General features: G+C 50.1%; 1 protein-coding gene across 2 annotated transcripts in view; it reads left to right on the forward strand.

Moving 5' to 3' along the window:
* Positions 1–25,885, forward strand: part of GALNT9 (polypeptide N-acetylgalactosaminyltransferase 9) — a 110,383-nt gene that overhangs the window by 70,329 nt on the left and 14,169 nt on the right. For both annotated transcript variants that reach the window (XM_021072816.1, XM_021072817.1), the window contains exon 6: positions 4,233–4,350. In XM_021072816.1, coding sequence (XP_020928475.1) covers positions 4,233–4,350 — 118 coding nt within the window. The remainder of the gene's footprint in view (positions 1–4,232; positions 4,351–25,885) is intronic.

A 25,885-nucleotide genomic window follows, 5' to 3' on the forward strand; every position in this document is an offset into this window, starting at 1 on the left:
GCGGGTTAAGAACCCAGCATAGTGTCTGTGAGACTTCAGGTTCAATCCCTGGCCCCACTCTGTGGGTTCAGGATCCGGCATTGCCTTGAGCTGTGGTGTAGATCACAAATGTGGCCCTGGTTGCTATGGCTGTGGTGTAGGCCAGCAGCTACAGCTCCGATTCGACCCCTAGCCTGGGAGCCTCCATATGCCGTGGGTGCGGCCCTAAAAAGAAATGGAGATTTTTTTTGGTCCTGAATGAGGTCAAAGGTCAACAGGACTCGTGACCAGCAGCGTGTTTGCTCCCATTCCTGTGTCATTTCGGGCTGCCTAGTGGTGTGCAGGCATCTTAGCCAAGTTGTGCTGGGTGCTGCCTCCAGGAAGGCAGCTACAGCCCTACACACACCTGGCTTGCATCTCCAGGGCCTTGGAACCCAAGCCAGGTTTCACCCCTACCCCTGGGGGTGTCCAGATGCATGCCAGTGTGTCCAGTGGATGGTGCAGGGGCTGTGGGTGTGAGTCAGCATCCAGTGAGGCCAGAGGAGCCTGGAAGGAAAGGGGGACCCGGCAGAGTTGGGCCGAGGGGCCCACTCCCAGCCCCCACGTCCCCCACCAAGCAGGAAAGTGTGGAACAAGGGCCTGAGTCACACATGTACCCTCACACACACGAGAATGAAGTCACACGTGGATACACGCACATGCACAGAGATGAGCGCAGAGACAGACGCATGCACACAGACATGTGCACACAGACACACTTACACACACATGCACACAAATGCAAAACCACACATAGACACTCATGCACACACAGGCACACATACACACACACATGCACACACAAAACCACATATAGATCTATGCACACACAAAACCACACATACATCTGTGCATATGCACACACACAAACCACACATAGATCTGCACACACAGACACACAAAACCACACATAGACCTGCACATACTCACTCTTATGTAATGGCTTCGCTGGCCACAGTGGTAGGATAGTGACATTCTCCTGGATTTTTCACTTAACGGCTCTCAAGCATCTCTTCCCGTGGTGCTGGGTGGTCTTGATAAGCGCAGCACCTGCTGGGTAGGTCACAGTCCGTCAAAGGGCTGCCTCAAAGTTCATTCTACCGTCTACTCTGATGGACTCTAAGTTGCTTTCCCCTTTGCCACTCTAACTCACGCTGTGGTACACAGCTTTGTGCAAAGAGCTTTCAGATTAGTTTCCTAGGATAAATGCCGGTGGTGGAATTAGGGGATAAAATCACAATAGCAAACGGTTCCCAGGCTCCAGATACTCCTCCTTGAGGTTTTCATCTGCACCGCAGCCTTCAGAGGGAGGCATGGTCCTGCCTCTCGTGTTCAGGGCAGGGAAGCTGAGCACAGACAAGCTGAGCACAGACAAGCTGAGCACAGACAAGCTGAGTGACTTGCCCAAGGCCACACAGCTGGTTCACGCGCAGCCAGTTCGCACACAGCTGGGGCGGACTGTCGGTCATTGCATCTCTGCATAGCGGGGCCTCTCAAAGCATGCTGAAGTGCAGCTGGCTCTTTATTCATGGCTTCAGGCTTTTCCAAGAGGGTCGAGCCCACCCACACCAGTTTCAACACAAACTTGCCACTGTTGCATGAGGCATGCCCCCCCCAGCCCCACCCCCACCGCTACACATGGTCAGCAAGGCAGAGGCTGTGCGCCTCCCCACGTGCCTTCCTTGTGCTTGTGCCAATCACCTGGCTGTGCCCTGCCCGAGAGGCCATGTCCTTCCTCAAGACACCAAGAGCAGGCAACTCTCTTTCCCTTGTCACCCCTGCAAAGGCTGAAGGATGCGTTTCTGAGCCTCGTATTATCCTCACCCATTTATATGGAACCCTAGAATGCCATGGACTCAGATGTACACTGTCTATGTGTGGGTGTCTGGGTGTGTGTCCTTGTGTAGTTGTGTGTATTCACTGAAGGTGTGGGTCCCTGTTTGTGTGTGGCAGTGTGTGCACATGTATGTTTCTCTTTGTGTGTTGCCTGTGTATATGTATTTTTTCTTTTTTGGCCGCCCCATGGCATATGGAGTTCCTGAGCATTGCATATGTATATTATGTGTGTCTGCATGTGTCTGTGTGCATTTGGGTGTGTATGTGTATATATTTGAGGATATGCCTATGGGACCATATATGTGCATTGTATGTGTCTGTGTATTCATATATCTGTTTTTTGGGTGTGTGTCTGTCCTGAGGGGGGTTATTGCATGGATGTCTGTGTGTCCATGTCTCTGTGTGTGACTGTATGTCAGTTGCATGTGTGTATTTGTGCATACATGTGTGCCCACATGTCTGTGTCCTCTACAAGGCAGGAACCCTGGCAGGGATCCTTCGCCAAGTTGCTGCACGCTGCATCCCAGCATGCTGCCTATCAGCCCAGATGTAAAGATGCCACAATGACAAGCTGTCGTCCACTCTCCCCTTCCAGCTGACCCCGAGAACTCCTGGGCCCTTGCTGTTTTCTGTAATCACCGCAAGAATTCTCATGCAAATAAATTCAGTGCCAGCTGACTCTGCGGCTGTCGCAGAGTTTAAGTTTATTTTGGAACTCTGAGCAATAATAAAAAAATCATTACCAGCTATAATAGACTTGGCAGGGATCTGGCAGTTCAATTCATCAGAGATCACCCTGAGATTTTTGCGTTGTTAAGAAAACAGAGACATATCTGTTATTTGTCGGTGAACTATAACTCACCCCGTCAAACTCTTGTGTTGAAACGTCACAGATGGCATTAAAATTTCGTTACCGTTAGATTTGTGGCCCAAATGTAATGACAGAACAAATTGAATCTTTATACAAATAAAAGGATAATTGCTTTTTAATGCTTCTGTTACTCTCGGACAATTCATGGCCATTTGCTTCTGACTTTCCAGTCACTGGGAGCAGAAATGCTTCTTTTAAGTTGTGATTGAGAACGGTTTTTCGTGTTTTCATTGAAGAGTGAGATTTCATACCTGTGGGAGCAGTGGGCAGGCACGAGGCAGGAGCAGAGGAGGGAACAGCCTCAGCCTTCAGTCTTGGCATTGCAGTGGCCTCAGGGACCTTGGGCAACCACAAGGATCTTTTGCTAGTCTTCTCAGAGCTCAGAAGAAACTAAGCCTTCAGCCCACAAGGGCTCTGTTTTGAGGCAAATTCTTCCATCAAAAGCTTGGAAGGTCCTGCTTTCTTGTCTTTCTTTCTTTCTTTTTTTTTTTTGGTCTTTTTGTCTTTTTAGGGCCGCACCCACGGCATATGGAGGTTCCCAGGCTAGGGGTCAAATTGGCGCTGTAGCTGCCAGCCTACACCACAGCCACAGCAACTCGGAATCTGAGCGCGTCTGTGACCCACACCACAGCTCATGACAACGCCGGATCCTTAACGCACCAATTGAGGCCAGGGATGGAACCCACAACCTCATGGTTCCTAGTCGGATTCATTTCCCCTGTGCCACGACGGGAACTCCCCGAAGGTCCTGCTTTCTTAAAAAACAGAGACTGTACTTACTTCTTGCTAGACAGAGATTTTTCTTTTATTTTTCCTTTCTCTCTTTTTTTATCCCCCCCAACTAATAGGCACTCAGAACCTCCTAAATTCATGATGTGAGTTTATTGTGAGTGAACAAATGAGAGAATGTGCAACTCCATTCTAAGTGATACAGTCCACTTTTCTCCGCCCCTCGGTCTCATCCCATTCTGCTTTCACCACCATGGCTCCATGGACCACTTCCCAGAGGGCACGCAACACTGACTGACGGTTAAAACATATTAGAAAAAAATATAATTAGCACTTCCACTCATGATCTTACACATACAATTGCTGGGGACAAGGCAAGATTTCCTGACGTTTAAAAAAATACGTCAGAGTTCCTGTTGTGGCTCAGCGGGTTAAGAACCCAACATAGACTCCATGTGAAGATTCAGATTGAATCCCTGGCCTCGCTCAGCAGGTTCAAGATCCGGCATTGCCGTGAGCTGTAGCATAGGTCACAGATGTGGCTCAGATCCTGCATTGCTGTGGCTGTGGTGCCCTGCCAGGCTCTGAGGGATGCACGGACAAGCCCGTGGCAGCCCTGCCTATGTCCAAAGCCCCAGGCAGCGACCAAGCAGAGAAGAGAAGCACAAGGAGGAGGTGTGAGGATGTGGGAAGAGGGTGGCAGGCCCACCCGGGCTGTGCTCAGCGCTCTGAAATCCAGAGTCAGAGGCCAGCTCACGCGCTGTCTGCTTCCTGCCAGGACCCCAGCCATGATCGGTTGCTCCTTCGTGGTGGACCGGGAGTACTTCGGGGACATCGGGCTGCTGGACCCGGGCATGGAGGTGTACGGAGGGGAGAACATTGAGCTGGGCATGAGGGTAAGTGTCACCGTGCAGGACACAAGGGCCTCTCTTGGGGACGGTTTGTCAGGAAGGCCTGTCGGGAGCTGGGCTTGGCTGGTCGGTGAGCTGCTTATTAGTGGTCAAGGGCACTGGAGACCCCAAACTTGGGTCAATATAAGAGACCCTATGGCAAGGGGACCAGGAAACAATATGAATATGGTAACAAAAGATTGTATCTCACGTGCTATTTTACTTCTCAAGTCACTTGCTTTGTTGCTGTTACACTAAGCTATGGGCTGGGATGGGGTGGGGTTGGAAGCTGTAAAAGCTGGGCCTCACGCATAGGAAGTTTGTGCGTCCATCTGTGGCGAGGAGGCCCTCACTGTTCTGCGGCCTTGTCTTGGTGGATGTGGAATGTAGGGTGCAGGTGGAGGTTGTGGGCATCTGAAGCCCCTGTGGCTGCTCCTGAGAGGCAGGATGGGGGCCCAGAGCCTCACTGGGCAGAAGCAGGGCTCAGCTCTGAGGGGCCAGAGGCCCTAGGCCCCCAAGATGGGGCTGCATCATACTTCCCGCCATAGTCACCAGGCACCTTGAGGGAGGCCCTGAGCTGGTCCAGGGCTGACTGAGCTGTAGCCCCTCCTTCCCATGCCATTCCCTCCACCCCAGAGGCTCCTCCTGGTTTCAAATGCATGGAGACATGATGGAAAGTTCTGGAAGACTCTTGGTTGTAAGTCAGGGCCTCTAGGTTGGCCAACCTCGTTCTCCTGGGCGCGCAACACTGAGGTTCGGCTACAGCCCCACCAGGCAGGACACTTCCTCACTCTGTGCTTCAAGGAATGTTGCGACCGGGACGGGGCCAGCCATCCCTGGACATGGTGTGGGGAGCATCTTCAGAACCTGAACACGATGCATATGGGCTTTGAGATCTTGAATGCTCAGAGAGCAGCCTCTGGGTCAGATCCCAGCCAAGACCCTCTGCAGCCCCTTCCCCAGATCTGTGTTTCCCACAGGGAGCTGGGCCTCATTTAACATGCACTCTGAGCATTGTGTGTTTGCCAGACCTGCAGCTACAGAGGGAAGAGAACAGATGAAAATCCTGCCTGGAGAGAGGGCGCTGCTTAGTGAGAAATTCAAAAGGGAGGAGGAAGGCAGGGAGGAGACCAGCTCAGCCTCCTGGGGGAGGAGGGGGGGCGGAAGGCTAAAACTGCCTTCCCCCCCACACCTAAACAGAGTGGTCAGGGAAGGCTTCGCCAGAAGGGGCGTCCATGGAAAAACCTTCAGGTGCTCTGGGGGAGCCATGGATAATGGGGGTAGGGAAGGGTGTTCCAGACAGAGGGAATGGCAGATGCAAAGGTCCTGAGGCAGGATGGTGCCCATTGAGCCCCAGAAGCAAGGAGGCCAGTGGTGGGAAGAGTCCAGCTCTGCTCAGAGTGAGGCAGGAGCCATTGGGGCTTTGATGGAGGCTCAAGCTGGCTTGCCTTTTGGGGGGATTTTGGGGGCTCAGGGATTCTAGGGAGGAGTGGGCCAGGGCAGAAGCAAGGGAGACCAGGGTATCTGGAATACTCCAGGTAGGTGAGATGGATTGGCCCAGGAAGAGGTTCGAATCCTACACACTCCTGATGCATCCTAAAGGAAGCACCCACGGGTTTGCTGGATCAGATGGGAGCACACGGGAGTCAAAGATGCCTTGATGTTACTTGGCTTGAACAGCAGGCAGGGTGGAGAGGTAGCCGCTGAGACCGGGAGATGGTTGGCGGGCAGGCTGGGTGGTGGCCTGGGAAGAACCCATCATTCTAGCCCAGGGCTCCCAGAGGTCAGGGTCCCACAGGAGCCTCCCCTCTGCTTAAGTGCTCAGCTGTTCTGTCAGTGAGAGTTTGGTGGAGAGAGAAAAAAAAATGGTTCGATACCTCTTTATTTTAAAGAAAAATAAAAGTTTGTTTGTGTTTGTTTTCTTACAAAAAAGCAGTTCATCCGTTTCTCCTACTCCCAGCCTTCACTCCGCCCTCCACCTCTTGCAACCATCACTCTGTTCTCTATACCTATGAACTTATATTTCTTTGGGGTTTTTTTTTGGGGGGGGAGGTTAGTGTTTAGAGTCTACATATAAGTGAAACTATACAGTGTTGATCTTTCTCTGTCTGACGTATTTCACATAATGTTTTTGAAGTCTACCCATGTTGTTGAAAATGACAATAATTCATTTTTCATGGCTGAGTAGTGTGTGTGTGTGTGTGTGTGTGTGTGTGCATCTTCTTTATCCATTCATCTGTTGATGGACACTTAGGTTGCTTCTGTATCTTGGCCACAGTGCACATTGGGATGTATATATCTCTTCCAATTGGTGTTTTTGTTTTCTTTGGATCTATACCCAGAAATGAAATTGCTGGATCCTATGGAAATTCTATTTTTAGTTTTTAGCCCCTCCATACTCTTCTTCTTAGTGGCTGCACCAATTTTCCTTCCCACCAAAAGGGTAAAAGGGCTCCCTTTTCTCTACATCCTCTCTATTCTTTCTTTCTTTCTTTTTTTGATTTTTAGGGCCGCACCCACAGCATATAAAAGTTCCCAGGCTAGGGATCTGATTGGAGCTGCAGCTGCCAGCCTACGCCACAGCCACAGCAATGCAAGATCAGAGCCACATCTGCAACCTACACCGCAGCTCACGGCAATGCTAGATCCTTAACCCACTGAGTGGGAATTCCCAGCATTTGTTATTTGTGTTCTTTTTTGATGATGGCCATTCTGCCAAGTGAGAGATGATATCTCTCTGTGGTTTTGGTTTGCATTTCCCTGATGATTAGTAATGTTGAGCATTTTTTCATGTACCTGCTGGCCATCTGTATGTCTTCGGGGAAAATGGCCATTCAGATTCTGCTGTGCATTTTTTAACTGGAGTGTTATAATTTTTTTGCTATAGAATTAAATGAGTTCTTTTTATATATTTTGGATATTAGCTCCTTATCAGATTTATAATCTACAGTTATTTCTCTCATTCCATTGGTTGCCTTTTCATTTTGTTGATGGGTTTCTTTGCTAAACAGAAGGGTTTTTTGTTTTGTTTTTGTCTTTTTAGGGCCACATCTGCAGCATTTGGAAGTCCCCAGGCTAGGGGTCGAATCAGAGCTGCACCTGCTGGCCTACGCCACAGCCACAGCAACACAGGATCCAAGTGGCGTCTGTAACCTATACCACAGCTTATAGTATCACCGGATACTTAACCCACTGATCGAGGCCAGAGATTGAACCCGTATTCTCATAGATAAGAGTCAAGTTCATTGTCGCTGAGCCACGATGGCAACTCCCACAGAAGTTTTTCAGTTTGATGTAGTCATACTTATTTATTTGTGCTTTTGTTACTTTGGCTTTGGGTCTTAGATTCAAAAAGACCAATGTCAGGGCGCTTACCACCTATGCTTTCTTATTATACAGTTCCAGGTCCTAGGCTCAAATCTTTAGTCTATTTCGAGTTAATTTTGTGTATGGTATAAGATAGTGGTCCAGTTTTATTCTTTTACATGTAGCTGTCCGGTTTTCCCCAGCACCATTGATCAAGGAGACTGTCTTTTTCCCATTATATATTCTTGGCTCATTTATTGTAAATTAATTGACAGTCCATGTGTGGGTTTATTTCTGGGCTCTTAGTCTTATTCCATTGGCAGCCCAACAGACCTGCCTTCAAAGCCCCCTTCCACATTTACTCTCTGAGTGAACTCAGGTGTAAGCGGAGTCTTGGGCTCCTACATCCCTCAGGGGAGGGAGAATGAGCTTCTAAATCCCCAGCACGCCCAGCACGGAACCTCATCACACGGCGTCTGTGCAGGAAATAACTGGGCTCTTCCAAGTACTTTACCGACGTGGGCTAGTTTAACATGACTGTGTGGCAGGGACATTATTAGTGCCATTTTACAGAAGAGAAAACCAGTCCTAACAAGGCAGAAATGGGAATCTCCTCCCAGCAGGCTTGTCCAGGAATCCTCCTTTATTCTTTTTTTCTTTTTATGGCCATACCTGCAGCATATGAAGGTTCCCAGGCTAGGGGTCGAATCAGAGCTGTAGCCACTGGCCTACCCCACAGCCACAGCAACTCCAGATCTGAGATGTGTCTGCCACCTACCTACACCATAGCTCATGGCAACGCCGGATCCTTGAACCCACCTATCAAGACCCGGGATCAAACCTGCATCCTCATGGATACTAGTCAGGTTTGTTACCACTGAGCAGAAACAGGAACTCCATCCTCCATTTATTCTTAATTATCTGCATTGCCAGTGCCAAGAGCACCCCATCCAGGAGCACAGTAACATAGCCTTGTCCTAGTTGGTGAAACCTTCTCTCCAGGGAAACGCGACTGAGCTGGGTCATGGGTCCAAACTGTGAAGCCGGGCAGCTCAATCAGCCTGGAGATGAGAGAGTGTGTCTTTCTAGTGGGTGGCCCTCGGGGCTCTCATTGTATGGGATCCAGGCTGCTGGTGGCTGGGAAGCCACGGCCTGATGTCAGAGATGTGAACCCCACCCCGTCACCTCTGACCTCACTCCTAACACAGAGAGGATACTCAGCCTGCCTCGCACCCCCACCCCCGCCCCCCTTCAGAGAGGCTGAGACTCAGGGCCTGTGACCGGCCAGTGAATTGACCATGTCCTCTGGGAGCCCTGCAGGAGTGGATGGGCCATAAGCCGCCTGCACACCCACCAGCAACCAAGCCTGAGGTTCAGAGCTGTTTTTGGATTTAAAGCAAGAGGCCACCAGTGTGGGCATTGACCTCCCAATTTTTAGGACATCATTTGAGCCAGGACTCACAGTTAGCTGTGATGTGCATCCGGAGGCCCCGAGATGCTGGGATAGCCCTTTCACCGCTCAGAGACCAGACAGAGCAGGAGGGACCAGAATACCCACCTCAACGGCAGGGCAGGTTTCCAGGTCCTGGTTTTTTTGTTTTTTGTTTTTTTTTTGTCTTTTTAGGGCCACACCCATAGCATAGGGATTGAATCAGAGCTGTAGCCTCTGGCATACACCACAGCCACAGCAACGCCAGATCCGAGCCACATTTGCGACCTACACCACAGCTCACAGCAACACTGGATCCAAACCCACTGAGCGAGGCCATGGATTGAACTTATATCCTCATGGATACTAGTCAGGTTCATTAATTGATGAGCCACAACGGGAACTCCTGGGTCCTGGTTCTCAGACTCCAGCTGCACCAGAATCCCCTACAGCCTCCTCAACACAAATCACTGCTCCCACCCCAGAGATGTGGATTCCATATGGTGAGGTTGAGACCAGGAATCTTTATTTCCAGCAAATCCCAGGGGCTTTTGGTGCCCCTGGGGAACCCACTTTGAGAACCAGCTTATGGCCAGCCGCCCCTCTGGGGACCATGAGCTGGCCTGGCTCCTGTGCTTCTTGCTTAGCACAAAGCATCACTGACTCTGTAAATACCCACAGCCGAAGGGGCAATGGCCAAGGGCCGGGCCTCGAGGTCTCCTGTGGTGGAGCTGTGCTGATGTGGGACTGAGCCTTGGTTGGTTTAGGGTCCTTAGTTTTTTGTGTGATGTTTCTGAGCTTTCGTTAGGGCTTTTCTGTTTGTCTGTGGAGGCTTTATTCACAGAAAATATTATTTAAGGCTAGTTTTTAAAAATGTAAATACAGTTTATTGAAGTTACACCTTTAAAACCTGTCTGTTTTAAGCTTTTAGGTTAAAACTGAAGATCATATTATTATGGTTAAAAATATAATAAGAACAGGAGTTCCCGTTGTGGCTTAGCGGTTAGCAAACCCGTCTAGCATTCATGAGGACGCGGGTTTGATCTCTGGCCTTGCTCAGTGGGTTAAGGATCCGGCGTTGCTGGGACTGTGGCGTAGGCCGGTGGCTATAGTTCCGATTGGACTCCGTTGCTGTGGGTGTGGCCCTAAAAGACTGTGTGTGTATATATATATATATATATACACACACATATAAAATAAGAACATTCAGCTTCCCCTTCTCTTTGATTAATGTTTGATTATCTCAGATTGAACAGATTAAATGCCATTAAACAACAACCAGTTCCATTTCTGCTTTTAGTTAATTAAATTCCCTTGAACCTTTGAAAATGACACTTATAAATGTGGTGTATTTTCCTTTTCCTTTAAAGCAATTTGAATGCCTGACATCATATAGCAGAAATCCTCCAAAGTGCTTAAAAAATTCTAGTGTGTCTTATTACACCAAATCTTAAATTCTCTGAAGCATTTCAGTATTGTTTGCAAATGTTTTACATTCTCTGACAGGGTCCAATTTTAAATCACAAATTTAGAATCAACCCTTGATTAGATTATATGTGTTAAAATGGAATCAGGGGATTAATCTGGCAGAGTCTTCATTACACTGACTTTTCTCAACGGTTTTCTTCTGTAAAGACCAAGCCTTTGTGGAGTTCCCTGGTGGCTCAGCAGGTTAAGGATCCGGCGTTGTCATTGCTATGGCTCAGGTCACTGCTGTGGTATGGGTTCGATCTCTGGCCTGGGAACTTCAGTATGCTATGGGCGCAGCCAAAAAAAAAAAAAGAACAAACCTCTATAAATGATTCCTGAACGTAGCACAAAGTACCCATTCTCCCTGTTTGATTTATTCTGAAATCTCTACGTTGGATCCTAATCCTTTCTGGGGTTAAAAGATGTTGGCTCTGGGAGTTCCCATTGTGGCTCAGTGGTTAACGAATCTGACTAGGAACCATGAGGTTGCGGGTTTGATCCCTGGCCTCACTCAGTGGGTTAAGGATCCGGCGTTGCCATGAGCTGTGGTGTGGGTCGTAGACGGGGCTTGGATCCTGTGCTGCTGTGCTGTGGCATAGGCCAGCGGCTACAGCTCCGATTAGACCCCTAGAAAAAAAAGACCAAAAAAAAGATGTTGGCTCTGAAACAAGAGTCAGAGTACTAAGAAAGTGGCAGTGGCCCTGAGGAAGGGATTGGGGAGCCTGGCTGCTGCCCTCTGACCCTGGGGCTGGGTAGGGGGCCCAGAGGGCCCAATGGATGAGCACCTGGGGGGAGGTCCTGCCCTGGAAAAGGATGATGCAGGGTGTCCACCCAGGGAGGGGCAGGGGAGAAGCACCCCCGTGGCCCTCTCCCTCCCTTTCTCTTTCCAAACCAAACCCAGCTGGGAGCCCGAGGGCTGGAGGGGACCCCCCCCCCAACTGGAGGGGCAAACCAGGTGGCTTGCCAACATAGCCAGATGGCAACTTCGGGCCACAGGGGCCGGGAGGAGGGATTTGAGGGCCGGGCCTCCTGCTGTGGCTCAAGTCAGGGGTTGTGCAGCATTAGGCAGAAGCCAGCTTGGAGGAGCTGACAAGGGAGGGAAGAAGAGGGTGAACGTGACCCCAAGAGAGAAGAGGCCAGATTTGGGGGAGGCAGAAGAGGGCGCACAACTGCTTCCTGAGAGCAGAGAAATGAGTCTGGCATCCAGCCACAAGCATCCAACTTTGTTCTCCGAATCCCTGACACCAGGAAACTGGCTGTGTAAGGGTTGAGGTTAGGGCTGGGGTCCATCCGAGACCCCTGACTTGGCATGAGAGTTGGGGAGGCGCAGGCCTGGGTGTCACCGAGTAGGCAGCCGGGAGAGGGCAATGGCGAGACAGGCAGGTCTCCATGTTGGTGTCACCTGGGAGCATTCGGGGAGATGTGGGGTTATCCTCCTGGAGGATTTTGCAGCATGGAGCAGGGGAACGGAAGTGAGGCTCCCCGAGGGATCATTTCTTGGAGAAGGGGCAGAAGCCATTGCCATGGTAACTAATGGGTGGGGAGAAAAGGGCACCTGCACACGAGGCCAGGAGACAAAGAATATGCAGGGGGACACCCCCATCGCAACATGCCCACCACGTGCAATGGGCATCCTGAGGTGAGGGCACGTCCAGAAGTGGGGTAGGTGTCCAGTACCCACGAGGGACAGCTAAGGCTGCGTGGGGGACACAGGTGCTGACAATCGCAGTGGGAGGGCAGAGCTGGGGAGTCCCTGGGTCCTGACGGGTGGGCAGGCGGGGGTCCAGGTGTGGACACCCCTCTGCACCCAGCCCTGTGCTCCATGAACACACGGTGAGCACTGCTACTTTGGGCCACTAGACGGTGCGGGAGGAGACCAGGGATGATTCTCACCTGGGTGGATTCTGACTGGTAATTGCCCTGATGAGGGGCTGGGAGGCCAGGGGTTATGTTAGCAGGAAGACAGGACCCCCTCTGAGGTGTTTGAAGAAGGGGCAGCCAGCAAAAGGAGGCCAGGTGCCAGGCTGCATTCTGGTTCAAGCTTCTGGCCTGAGTGTCCCCTTTGTAGGGGGGCATCCGGGCTCTGTGCTGGGCAGGGTCCTCCCCACTGTGGGGGAGGGTCCTGGGGTTGGCACTGCTGATGGGACATCCGGGGCCAGTTTGCTGATCGGGGTGTTGCAGGTGTAGGTGTAGGGATGGCTATGGATTAGGATATAAATATGGATGTATCTATAGATACTGCTGTAGATCTGATAAGGATATGAATAGACAGGCATGCAGACATCAATTTAGATGATAGAGATTTAAAAAAAAAAAAAAAAGAGTTCCTATTGTGGCAGTGGTAACAAACCCGACTAGTATCCATGAGGAGGCATGTTCGATCCCTGGCCTCGCTCAGTGGGTTAAGGATCCAGCATTGCTGTGAGCTGTGGTGTAGGTCACAGACATGGCTCAGATCTGGTGTTGCTGTGGCTGTGGTGTAGGCCGGCAGCTACAGCTCTGATTCGACCTCTAACCTGGGAACTTCCATATGCTACAGGGAGCGGCCCTAAAAAGCAAAATTAAAAAAAAATATATGAGAGAGATAGATGTGCATACACAGTATTACTATCTATATGTCATACATACTTATTTATATTAAGCATATGGATGTATTGTGGGGGTGGGTGGGTGGGTGGGTATATATGTGTGTGTATATATATATATTTACTGTTATTATTGATCAAATTTAAGGTAGCTTGCCAGGAAACAGAAAATTTTCAGCCAGATAAAGTAAATTATAAATAGCAAGGAAGAAGAAAGGAAAAAATCAGACAAAGACAAGAAAGGGAGCGATACATCCTCAGGTGAGCCTGGTGGCCAGGATCAAGGACACCGGGACAATAACCTTATCCCTGACATCGGGCAAAGGTAGGCTCAGTGTCCAGGAGCCGCAGGCTGCCCTGCTACCAGACAGGGGACGGGGAGGGTGGGCAGGAGGCCTGAGCCCTGCCTGACCTGAGGTTTGCAGGCTGCCCCCTACTCTTCACAGCCCACAGGAATCCCCAGGGCCCCAGAGCAGCAGCTCCACTGTCTGTCAGCAGCCTGGGGGCTCTGGCTCAGTCCCCTAGTTTAGGGTAGGGTGTCGTACAAACCCACCAGCCATGGGCCACAGCAGAGTGCCTAGGAGCAAAGCATCAGGCCCAGGCCACAGGGGGCCAGTGTGGGTGGGCATGTCCCCATTTAGAGCAGGGACCTCAGATAGTCCATACAGAATATAGCATGTCCTCTGTGGTGCTTGTGGAGAAACACGGGCGGGAAGGGGCGTAGAGGATACCTGGGGTGGGGAAGGCTGCCATTACACATGGGATAATCAGGGAAGGGAATACTGATGGTGACATGTAAGCAGATGTGAAGGAGGCCATGGGGAAGTATTCCCAGCCAGGGGACAGCAAGTGCAAAGGCCCTGAGGCGGGAGCGCGGCCCTCCCTGTGGAGACTGACAGCAGCACCATGGCCACGTGCTCTTGCCCCCACCTCCCCGGAACCCCTGTTCTCAGGCAGACGGGCCTGGCAGCCACTGCTTCTTCTGATCCATCGTTAACACAGGCAGCCCATGCAGCCCTTCTGATCGATTCCATCCAATTATAGGAGTAATTCTGTGGTCTTGAGGCCAATTTGCGTTTTTGTGATTATAGAAATGCCAACTACTCGTCCCCTAATGAGGAAAGTCCTGGAGCCAATTAGGGGGAAATGAGTCCATCACGTCCATTAGGTTTAATAAAGGTCGAGACAGAATCCAGCAGCGTGAGGCCTGTTAGGAAAGCCATCTGTAGCACAGAGATCGGAAATCCTTTGCTTCTCTGAAACATTCCGACTCACTGCCTCCCCAGGGTGTTCCAAGCAAACCTCTCAGCAGGGATGGCCATGACTGTGCCTTCAACACCCGGCCCTTTGAGGGGCTGCTTTAGCATTAGACCATCTGGGGGCCAGATGGCAGGTTTTCCTTCATTCTCTAAGAGCGGATTCACACAGGCTCCTGTCCTGCCAGAGCAGGGAAGTGGCATTGTTAACTCAAGAAGGAACCAAGCTGCTCCATGGTCCATGCTAGAGGGTGTGTGTGTGTCCCCCAGGCTTGTCTTGGCCCCTTCTTGTTGAGGGTGGGGAATGGACTGTGAAGTCCCATTCTATGTCAGCTTCAGGAAGGGCTTGTTCTAGTCACAGGTGGGCAGGTCGGCCTGATAAGGTGAGGATGCCTGTCCCTTCCCAGTAGCCTATGGGGCCAGGCTGGTGCCCCAGGTTCCGCCCCACCTGAACAGATGTCACATGGGGGAGGGACAGTTTCTATTCTCTCGAATGTCCTATAGAAAAGCCCCATGGCTACATGGGGTCTGCAGAAGGCCCCTTGAAACTTGCATTTGGAGGCGCCCCTGCCAGTTAGCCAGCTGGGCCACCTCTTCTCTGAACCTCAGTTCCCACCTCTTTCCCTGAAGGTACAGACAGGACCTAACTCCTAGGGCTGTTTGGGGATTCACTGAAAGGTAACCAGCACAGGATAGTGCTCATTTTCTGTGCAGAGATTTCTAGAATACCACTTTCCTTCTATTTATAAAAGCAACTTTGATTAGAAAACCACAAAGTCATGGGAGTGCACATGTGGCTCAGCAGGTTGGAACCTGATTAGTATCCATAAGGATGTGGGTCCAATTCCCAGCCCCTCTCAATGGGTTGAGGATCCAGCATTGCTCTGAGCTGTGGCATATGTTGTGGATGTGGCTCAGATCTGGCGTTGCTGTGGCTGTGGCGTCAGCTGGCAGCTGCTGCTCCAATCAGACCCCTAGCCTGGGAACTTCCATATGCCACGGGTGCGGCCCTACAAAGAAAAAAAAAAAAAGAAAAAGAAAACCGTGAGGTCAGCTAGCTGGGACCCAGGGAAGCCCCCCACAGCACCCCCCCCCACCGTTGCCTGGGTGGACATCCTTGCTGAGGTGTCGCTCATGTGTCTGAACATTCTCCCCACACGCATGTGCACATGTGCACGTCAGGGGCACTGCATGTTTGCGTATGTTTTATGTGCGTGCTCACTTTTTGAAAGCTGACCCCATGTGCATCCTCTGTCACCTGCCGCAGGATTTACTGGACAGGGGAGCTCTGTCTCTAATGGTGTCCCTCCCTCCACACCGCGCGGTGCTGAAATCCTGTTCTCGGGTCTGAATCCTCCTTCGTGTCTCAGTATCTCTTCAGGATATATTTCTAGCAATGGAATTGCCGGATCAGCTGAAATATTTATTTTTATGATTTTTGATACAATTTGTCCTCCTCCCTACCCACTACAAAAGTTTGTATGTGTGTCTACATGTCTGTGTAGTGTATATGTGTTTCTGTGTGGTATGTGGCGTGTGTGTGTGGTGTGTGGTGTGTATGTGGGGTGTGTGTGTGTGTGTGGTGTGTGGGGTGTGGGGTATATGTGGTGTGTCTGTGTGTGTGGTATGTGAAGTGTATGTGGTATGTGATGTATGTGGTGTGTGTCTGAGCACATAGTATGTGTGTGTGTATGCGATGTGTGGTGTGTGTGTATGGTGTGTGTCTGAGTGTGTGGTATGTGGTGGGTGTGGTATGTTTCAGAGTGTGTGATGTGTGTGGTATGTGTGTATGGTGTGTGTGTGTGGTGTGATGTGTGTGGTGTGATATGTGTGGTTTGTGCGTGCATGGTGTATTTCAGAGTGTGTGGTGTGTGTGTGGTAGGTGTGCGTGGTTGTGTGTGGTGTGATGTGTGTGGTATGTGTCTGTAGTGTGTGAGTATGTGGTATGTTTGTGTATGTGTGTGTGTTCTCAAATGGTACACAAGGAAGCAGTTTCCCAGGCATGTAACATGTGTGGTCTGATCAAATATAATCTTCCTTTTTCATGTATGACAGACACACAGGGGAAGTTTTGTTAGTTAGCTTGCACTTCTTCAATTACTGATGAGCTTGACTATTTTGTGCATTTGTTTTTCTCTCTTTACCAATTTTTTTCTCATGGCCTTCCTTATTTTCAGGTAGATTTTAAGAGCCCTTTCTATATTAGGGGTATTAACTTTATTGTATGACACAGGTACTTTCCCCATTCTTAATTTTATGATGTTGACTTTTTATATACAGAATCTTTTTTTTTTTTTTTGTCTTTTTGCCTTTTCTAGGGCTGCACCTGCAGCATATGGAGGTTCCCAGGCTAGGGGTCGAATCAGAGCTGTAGCCACCGGCCTACACCACAGCCGCAGCAACCCAGGATCTAAGCCACGTCTGTGACCTACACCACAGCTCACGGTGACGCTGGATCCTTAACCTACTGAGCAAGGCCACGGATTGAACCCACAACCTCATGGTTCTTAGTCGGATTCATTAACCACTGAGCCACGATGGGAACTCCCAGAATTTTTTAAATGTAAATATCTACTTTTTAAAAATGGCCTGTGCAGAGTTCCCATCGTGGTTCAGTGGAAGTGGATCTGACTAGCATCCATTAAGACGAAGGTTCGATCCCTGACCTCACTCAGATCCAGTGTTGCTGTGAGCTGTGGTGTAGGTTGCAGACGGGGCTCAGATCCTGCGTTGCTGTGACTGTGGTGTAGGCCAGCAGCTACAGCTCCAATTCGACCCCCAGCCTGGGAATCTACATATGCTGTGGGTGCGGCACTAAAATAAAAGAAAAAAAAAATGGCTTGTGCATTTGCTGTCCTTTTTAGGAAAGTCCTGTTTGAAAGACTATTTGATCATGTTTCCTTCTGACACTCTGCTAGTTCTCTTTTTTTTACATTAAAAGCTTTAACCCCTTTGGACTATGTTTTTTATATAAGTAAGGTTATGATCTTTATACTGTTTTAAAATGGTGGACTCTTTTCATACCATCCACTAAACAGTCCACCCTTTACCACTGATGGGAAAGGTGCCCTTTATCATATTCTGTGTGCTTCTTGATATGCTTGTGTCTATGTTGAACTTTCTACTTTTAGCCATTACCTCCTGCTTTGTAAAATATGGTAATGTCTAACAACTGAATGCTTCTTCATTATTATTTTATTTTTTATTTATTTATTTATTTATTTATTTATTTATTTATTTATTGTCTTTTTACTATTTCCTGGGCCGCTCCCGCTGCATATGGAGGTTCCCAGGCTAGGGGTCCAATCAGAGCTGTAGCCTCCGGCCTACGCCAGAGCCACAGCAACGTGGGATCCGAGCCGCATCTGCAACCTACACCACAGCTCACGGCAACACCGGATGGTTAACCCACTGAGCAAGGGCAGGGACTGAACCCACAACCTCATGGTTCCTAGTCGGATTCGTTAACCACTGTGCCACGACGGGAACTCCTTCATTATTATTTTAGAGTCTTCCTGGTTGCTCTCTTGCTTTTCCTTTTTTTGTGTGAACTTCAGAAACATTTTATAAAATTCTGTCCACCTGTTGAGTATATGCAGAGTATCACACAGGAATGGATGGGAACAGTCCTGGGCCCTGGGTCCCTTGAGTTCTCTGATTCTTTGCCTTGTATTCTTCTTGAGTCCCAGGGTACGTCATCAACCCGAGGCTTCTGTTTTCAGCTCTGGAATGGGCTCAGGTTCTTGGCATGTGGCCTCCCCTGATCTGGAAATTCTATTGGATACCTGGTGGGACCACCCCATCAACCCTCCAGGCCTCCCCAGATCTTACCCACTTTACCATCTCTTCCTCATTCTGCTGTATGTTCTGGGTAATCTCCTCCACTCGATATTCCAATGATCAAATTCTACCTTCAGCCATGTCCAGATGACTATTGAAGCCACCTGTTTTAGCTTTGGTTTTTAATTTTAATGAATAGATTTCATATTTACAAGATTTTCCATTGGTATTTTTCACATCTAGTTGTTCTTTCTTATAACTGCCTGTTTTGATTTGTAATAAAGTACTTCTGTCCTTTATTGATAAATGCTTTTCCCTCATTCCTTCCTGTCTTTGAAAATCTTGACAGTCTGCTTGTCATTTTCTGTCACTCTGTTTTCTCTTTCTGTCCTTGGATTTAAATTCACCCATCTTGGATTTGTTGGTGACTCTTCTGGAACTGAATTTCATCATGTGCTTTGTAAAATTTTTTTTTGAGAGCTCATATTTCATAGGAGTTGTATCTGCACATCCTATTCACTCATTCCTGAAAGAAAGTTTCAGATTATCTTGTCCTAGCACCCCCAGATGCATAGTTCAGAATGTAGAGACTTAGGTTTTCTTTCTTTTTTTTTTCTTTTTATTGAACTATGTTGGATTAGTTGACTTAGTTTTCGCCCTGAGCTCTCCCAGTTTCATTTCTCATGCAGCGTCAGGCCAGCTCCAGGTGCTACGTATGCCACTGCATCCTCTCTCAGTGGATTATTTCTGGTTGAGCTTCAGGTATCAATCAGGGCTGGTTTCAGCATCTCCTCATTATCAGGGAGACTAGTCCCAGCCCTAGGCTTAATGCTAGGATCCTAGCTACACCTTCAGCCCCTGTGCCCAGTGAGGGTTAGAAGGTCTGAGCCTTAGACCTTCAGCCCCACTCACACTAGTGTGTTTCCGTTCATTCTGAGCTAAGGGGACTTTCATCTTGTTTTCTAGTATATACTTTTAACTTTTTTTTTTTTTTTTGATGGACACACCTGTGGCATCTGGAAATTCCTGAGCTAGAGGTGGAATCGGAGCTACAGCTGCAGCCTACACCACAACTATGGCAACATGGGATCTGAGCCACATCTGTGACCTATGCCATAGATTGCAGCAATGCCGGATCCTTAACCCACTGAGCGAGGCCAGGGCTTGACCCTGCATCTTCACAGAGACAACATCATGTTCTTAACCTATGGAAACTGCTGCTTTTAGGTTTTAAAATCATTTTGCCTGTCATTTCTATATGTTTGGGGCAGATAGGGAAGAGTTCCACATCCATGATATGAATTAGATGTCTCCTTTGTCATTTCATCCTGCTATAGTGGGCTCGGTTCCAAGGGAATCATGACCTAAGAAGGATAGCCTCACTTCTGTTTGAGGACAGAAAACTCAAGAAGATGTGGTCCTACCCTCAAGGGGTGTTCAAGGAACAGAACTTCTGAGAGAGCTGATTATGCCCAGTGTTCCAAGTACTCCTGAGAGGGTGGGGGAGGGGTGAGAAGCCTCAAACACTTAACTCAGCGGCCTTAAATTCCCGCAAACATCAGATCCCTACCCCACCCCCAGGGCTTGTTATAACACCCCCAGAGTTTCTGATTCAGCAGGTCCAGCGTTAGGCTTGAGAATCTGCATTTCTAAGGAGTTCTGGCTGATGCTTGTGGTCCAAAGACCACACTTCAGGAACCACTTGTTTAGAAGAAGGGAAACTAGTTTTGTTTGTTTGGTTGGTTGGTTGGTTGGCTTTTTTCTTGCTTTTTGCTTTTGGGGGCCACACCCACAGCATCTGGAAATTCCCAGGCTAGGGGTTGAATCTGAGCTATAGCTCTGCAGTATGCTACAGCTATAGCAACCAACACAGGATCCAAGCCTCATCTGTGACCTACACCACAGCTCACTGCAACGCCAGATCCCCAACACACTGAGTGAAGCCTGGGATCAAACCCGCATCCTCATGGATATTAGTTGGATAGTCAGATTCATTTCCACTGCGCCACAACAGGAATTCCTAGTTTTTTCTTTTTCTTTCTTCTTCTTCTTCTTTTTTTTTTTTTTTTTTTTTTTTTTTTTTTTTTTTTTTTTGCATGTGGAAGTTCCAGGCCAGGGAACTTCCCTGTGCCACATCAGCAACCCTAGCCACTGCAGTGACAATGCCTGACCCTTAACCCACTTCACCATCAGGGAACTCTCTCGATTAACTCTTTTTAAAAAATTTTTTTATTAAAGTACAGTTGTTTTGCAATGTTCCTTCAGTTTCTGCTGCAATTGTTTTTTTCTTTTCTTTTGTTTGAGATGTTCGAAGTGTTCAGTGGAACAAGTGGGTGTTATCAGGAATGAAACCCAGCTTGATAGTTTCTGTGCGTCTGGCACTGGGAACAGAGCACTGAAACAGCTGTTTTTATAGCATATGTGTGTGTGTATATATATATATATATATATAGCCTCAGACAGTCCAGGAAGAGATGTTTTCCTGTCAAAAATGTATGAATTGAGCCCAACTGAGCCCTGGGAGATGAGACTTGCCTTTCCAAAGCTAAATTCAGTCAAATTCTGCCCCCAGAAAGCAATCACTCCTGCAGAGTGAGGCGTCCCTGTGACAAGGGGGAGGCAGCAGCCTTGCCTGCTCGGTAGGAATTATTTCCTGAAATTGAGCCTGGGCTGGAGCAGGGACAATTGAGCAGATTGTAAATCTCTTTTAAAAATTAGGTTCAGATGTGAAATCTCTAACAATGATGCACACAGCATTCTCCGGAGTGACTCTAAAGCCATGTTTTTGTTAAAGGAAGAAATTCTGTACCGCCAAAAGGAAGCTACCTCTTGGGTGTGTGCCAGGTGAGATAGCCGGTGTCACCTGCAAATCATCTGAGAAAGAGTTGAGGGCCTTGGGTAGGTCACTGGTGAACCTGACGACTTCTGTTCTGCCACAGTGGCTGGGGAGGCGCCGGCCGCTCTGACTGGATCAGCACCAACCAGAGCGAGCCTGCGTGCATCACCCGCTTCTCACCGTGCTTGAAATGGGCTGGACCGGGAGCGGTAAGGAGGGCTCCTCAAAGCCCGTTAACACCAGCAGAAGGCTCTCGGAGGCCCTCACCCGGGAAGCCGGAACTTCTTAACTCAAAGCAGCACACTTCGAGTCTGCCCAGCAGCCAGAATCTTCCTCCAGTGCAGTCATAGAATAGCAATAGGGGCGCGCCTCTGCAGAGGGTCCAGATACACCCTGCTCTGTGAGGTGAAAGCTGAGAGGGAACTGAGCTCTAAGGCCCTGCTGTCACCTGCTGTCCCAAGTCCCCAGCTGGCTGTCAGCCCTGACCAGCTGTTTTAGAATGTAGGCTTTATTATTATTCACGTACGGAGAGACCAGCAGATCAGGATGTGACTGTCACCGAGACAAGGGTGTTACAGTTCCCAAGAGGCGGGGACCACAGGGGGGTCAGGAGGTCAGGAGGCAGAGGGTGGGCTGAACCATGATCAGAGCCTTTACTGGGGTTCCCAGGGCAGAAAGAGTTAGGAGGGGGGCCAGCAGTGGCAGGGGGCTCTGGGGATCGGGGTGGCCCTGGTTGCCCAGCCCCTGCTCTGGTGTGAGAGCCCACAGAAGAGGGCTCCTGGTGGGGCCGGGGCTGGTTGGTTTGCAAGTAAGAGGGGTGCTCTGGTGGCTGGCTTACTGTCTCCTGGATTCTGGAACCTGGAAGAGGCGGACCCACCAGGTCAGTGAGGCCCCACTCATCAAAGCATCAGAATAAAGAAAGGAAAAAGAAAAAAAAAAAAATGGAGTTCCTGTTGTGGCTCAGCAGGTTAAGAATCCAACTAGTATCCATGACGTTGAGGGTTCAATCCCTGGCCTCTCTCAGTGGGTAAAGGATCCAGCATTGCTGTGAACTGTGGTAGGTCACAGACGCAGCTCAGATCCTGTGTTGCTGGCAGCTGAAGCTCCGATTTCACCACTAGCCTGAGAACTTCCATATGTCGCAGGTGTGGCCTAAAAAGACCAAAAAAGAAAAAGACAGTGAGTACATAGGCTAGCCCTCCTTTCCCCTCTTTAGCCCTGACCTTCTGCTTAGCTCCTTCCTGACCTCTTTTGAGTCCAGGCAACCCCAGGCCAGCCACCTCCGAGTGAGCCACCATTGTGGGTCAAGGATGTTTGCATTTGGGCACAGGAATGCAAACATCCTTGACCCACAATGGTTCCTCTTGTCCAAACACCCTCGGGGATAATCCTCTCTCCTGAATTATCCTGAAGGAGGTAGTGTCCCCAGGCCTGACCCAGCCTACTGGTGGCTCTATGACTCTGGGTTGGTCATGCCCATGGCGCTCCCCAGTTTCTCTGAACATGCAAAGGATGGACAGATGTTTGGAGAGGGGTCAAGGCTCACTGCACCTGTGTTTCCAGGCTGGTGGACTAGCCTTGTGGTTTATGGCCAGCATCTGTTTGAACAGTCAGTGCCCACGCTGCGATGGGGTTGGAAAAATAAACAGGAGCTTGATGGTTACACTGGCACCTCCCGCCAGGTCTCCCAAAGGCACTTCTCAATCCTGATCAAGGAGGTCAAGTCAGCCTGACCATTCGTGTGGCTGACCCTCTGGCCCCTTGACCACTCTGAGTACTGGGGAACTGCTGTACCCTGGGACCCCTGAGGCCTTCAGGGTCAACCCTGAGTCAGTGGGGAGCAGGCGTCTGGACCCCCATTCCTCCTCCCTCTCCCCTGGGAACCAGCTCCAAAGGCCCTGAGATTGTTGGGTCTCTCCTCTGGGTCCGAAGCTCTTTATTTCAGGTCTAGGATGTGTCAACACAGAGCTGCCTTCTGTCCCAGCAGTCAGGGAGCTGGGCCTCAGGTTCTGGTGCTGCCCAGAGAATGCAGAACCCCTAGTGAGCTCCTGAATATCCCTCCTGAAGTCCCCTCCCCAGGGCAGGGGGGCTGCTCCATAGAACAGCTGCACGTCCACAGCTCAGGCTGTCCCCAGTGGTGGGTGTGAGTGTGGGAATGTGAGTATGCATGTGCATGTGTGTACATGTGTGCATCTGTACATGTCCTTTCCCACTCACTGGTCACCCTGTGGCTCTCGTCACCTCCCTGGGGAGACCCAGTTGGAAACCCTAGTTTGTGGCAGCAGAGGCCCCTGGGATACCATGCTCCCCTTCACCTCCCCCCCTCGAATGTAGATTCAGGTCCCCAGCAAAGCCAACCAGCACTTTCTGAAGTGATCAACAAGTCTGAGGCATGAACCCCAGGATTTTAAGCTCCTCTGGGAGGAGTTTATGCTGTGACGCAAAGGGATCGATCGGCAGTGTCTTGGGAGCACTGGGATCGATCCCAGCCTGGCACAGTGGGCTAAGGATCCGGCATTGCTGCAGCTGTGGCTTAGGTTACAACTGCAGCTTGGATCGGATCCCTGGCCCGGGAACTCCATCAGGGTGGCCAAAAAAGAAAAAAAAGAAAAATAAAATAAAGTGAAATAATAAGCTCCTCAGGGAGACTCTACCGCAGAGCAGAGTTTGGGAGTCTCCACCCTGGCACACGGACAGCAGAGCTCCAGGCTCTGCCTCACGGGGCAGCTCAGTGCCATGAAGAACAGAGGCTCAGGGAGAAGTGGGGGTCTGGCAAGGGGCTGTGAGGAGGTCATGCGGCCAATGAAATGAACTCCGAGTCCAGACAAGCGTCTCCATAAAAATGATGTACAGAGACTTTTTTTTCCCATCGACATGCGGATGAGAGGCAAAGCCAAGCAAGCCAGGTTGTTTTCCTCCTCTGCTCAGGCCGCAGGAAGCTCTGGCTTTTTAAGAGCAGGCTTCTCCAACAATGCCATTTTGATCAGGAAGGAAAGGGACAACTTGATTCACCGTGAACATCCTGAGAGAGTTGATTCGAGGGCAGGCACTAGGGCCATGGGGTCAGCTGTACAGCCCCCAGGCCACACACCCTGCCCACCACAGCCAAGCCCTGGATAGGTCCCCGTCCAGGCCCCTTGGCTCCCATTGGGTGCATGTCCGGCTCACATGGCAGGGGCAGCTGGGGGGTAAATGAGGGGTTCCATGGCATCCGGGCTGACTGTCCATTATTCCTGGACTTCTCTTTTTTTGCCTTTTTAGGGCCACATCCACAATGTATGGAAGTTTTCAGGCTAGAGGACCAATCGGAGCTGCAGCTGCTGGCCTACACCACAGCCACAGCAAAACCAGATCCGAGCCGAGTCTTCAAAACTACACCACAGTTTATGGCAATGCCAGATCTTTAACCCAGTGAGCAAGACCAGGGATCGAACCTGTGTCCTCATGGATACTAGTCAGGTTTTACCACTGAGCTACAATAGGAACTCCCTATTTCTGGACTTTTTGAGGAACAGGGATTGCGTGTACGGGCAGGGGACCCTGTAGCCATGGAACCCCAGCCCTCGGATGCCAGCACTAAGGCTCCAGAAGACCTGCCAGGGCTGAAGGGTGGGGCAGGGGACCCTGAGGGCAGGGAAGGCCCCCCTATGCCTTGCACCCTCCCCCTGAGCATTTGCCTGCAGGCCTGACACCTGGTTCTCTACCTCGAGTTTGCGTTTCTGTTTGGGTGGCAATTAACCAAGTTGATTGAGATAATTAGTGGTTGAGACATGGGGTGGGTGTGACAGTAGCATTTAGATGGTGTGCATTGGCCCCTTGACACCTCTGCAGCTCTGGGTGAGGAAGGAGTGTCAGGGGCCTCATGCAACAGTTCTGAATCCCTGTTCCATCTTGGACCAGCTGTGTGACCCCGGATGTGTTCCTTAACCTCTCTGAGCCTCAGCTCTTATTTTAATCTGTAATGAGGATAAGGTTAAATCCCCTCCACATACACGCATGGCTTCATGGGGGTTTACCTTCACCCCACTGCTACTTCCTGGTCCAGCTTTGTCTGTTAGGAATGCAGCGACAGAAAACCCCACTGCCTGAGGCTCACGTTTTAGAGGGGCAGACAGACAAAATGGAATCAGGAAGCAAACAGTGTCATGTGTCACATGTTAGAAGGAGACAGATGCTGTAGAGGGAAAGAAAGCTGATGGGGGCGGTATGTGTGCATGAGACCTGAGAGGCTCTGGTCGGGAGGGAATTATGGAGGAGGTGACATCTGAGCAGAATTGAAGGCAGGGAGGCAGTCAGGCAGGCAGAGGCCTGGGAAGGGTGTTCCCTATGGAGGTGACAGTCAGTGCAAAGGCCCTGAGCAGGGGGTTGGGGGGGCAGGGGCGGAGAGAGCAGGGCTGTGAGTCCTGGGAGGATCAGAGGACTGGAGGTTGGACTTGGGTTTTTTGTTTTGTTTTGTTTCATTTCCTTGCTTTTTAGGGCCGCACTCATGGCATATGGAGGTTCCCAGGCTAGGGGTCGAATCAGAGCTGCAGCTGCCAGCCTACACCACAGCCATAGCAATGTGGGATCCAAGCCACCTCTGCGAGCTACACTACATACAGTTCACAGCAGCGCCAGATCCTTAACCCACTGAGTGGGGCCAGGGATCAAACTCACATCCTCATGGATACTAGTCAGGTTCATTACCATTGAGTCACGACAGAAACTCCTGGACTTGGGTTTTGACAGAACCTCTGGCCCCTGGTTTGAGACCAGACAGGGAGGGACAGCAGCCGGAGCAGGGAGGCCCCTCCGGAACTTGCAGTGACGGGGCCACAGAGGGTGGGCCAGAGACCCAGCCGCTTTCCCCTGAAGGCCCACAGAGCTTCCTCTGGTTCAG

The sequence above is a fragment of the Sus scrofa genome, chromosome 14 (genome assembly GCF_000003025.6).
Source record: "Sus scrofa isolate TJ Tabasco breed Duroc chromosome 14, Sscrofa11.1, whole genome shotgun sequence".
Lineage (NCBI taxonomy): Eukaryota > Metazoa > Chordata > Mammalia > Artiodactyla > Suidae > Sus > Sus scrofa.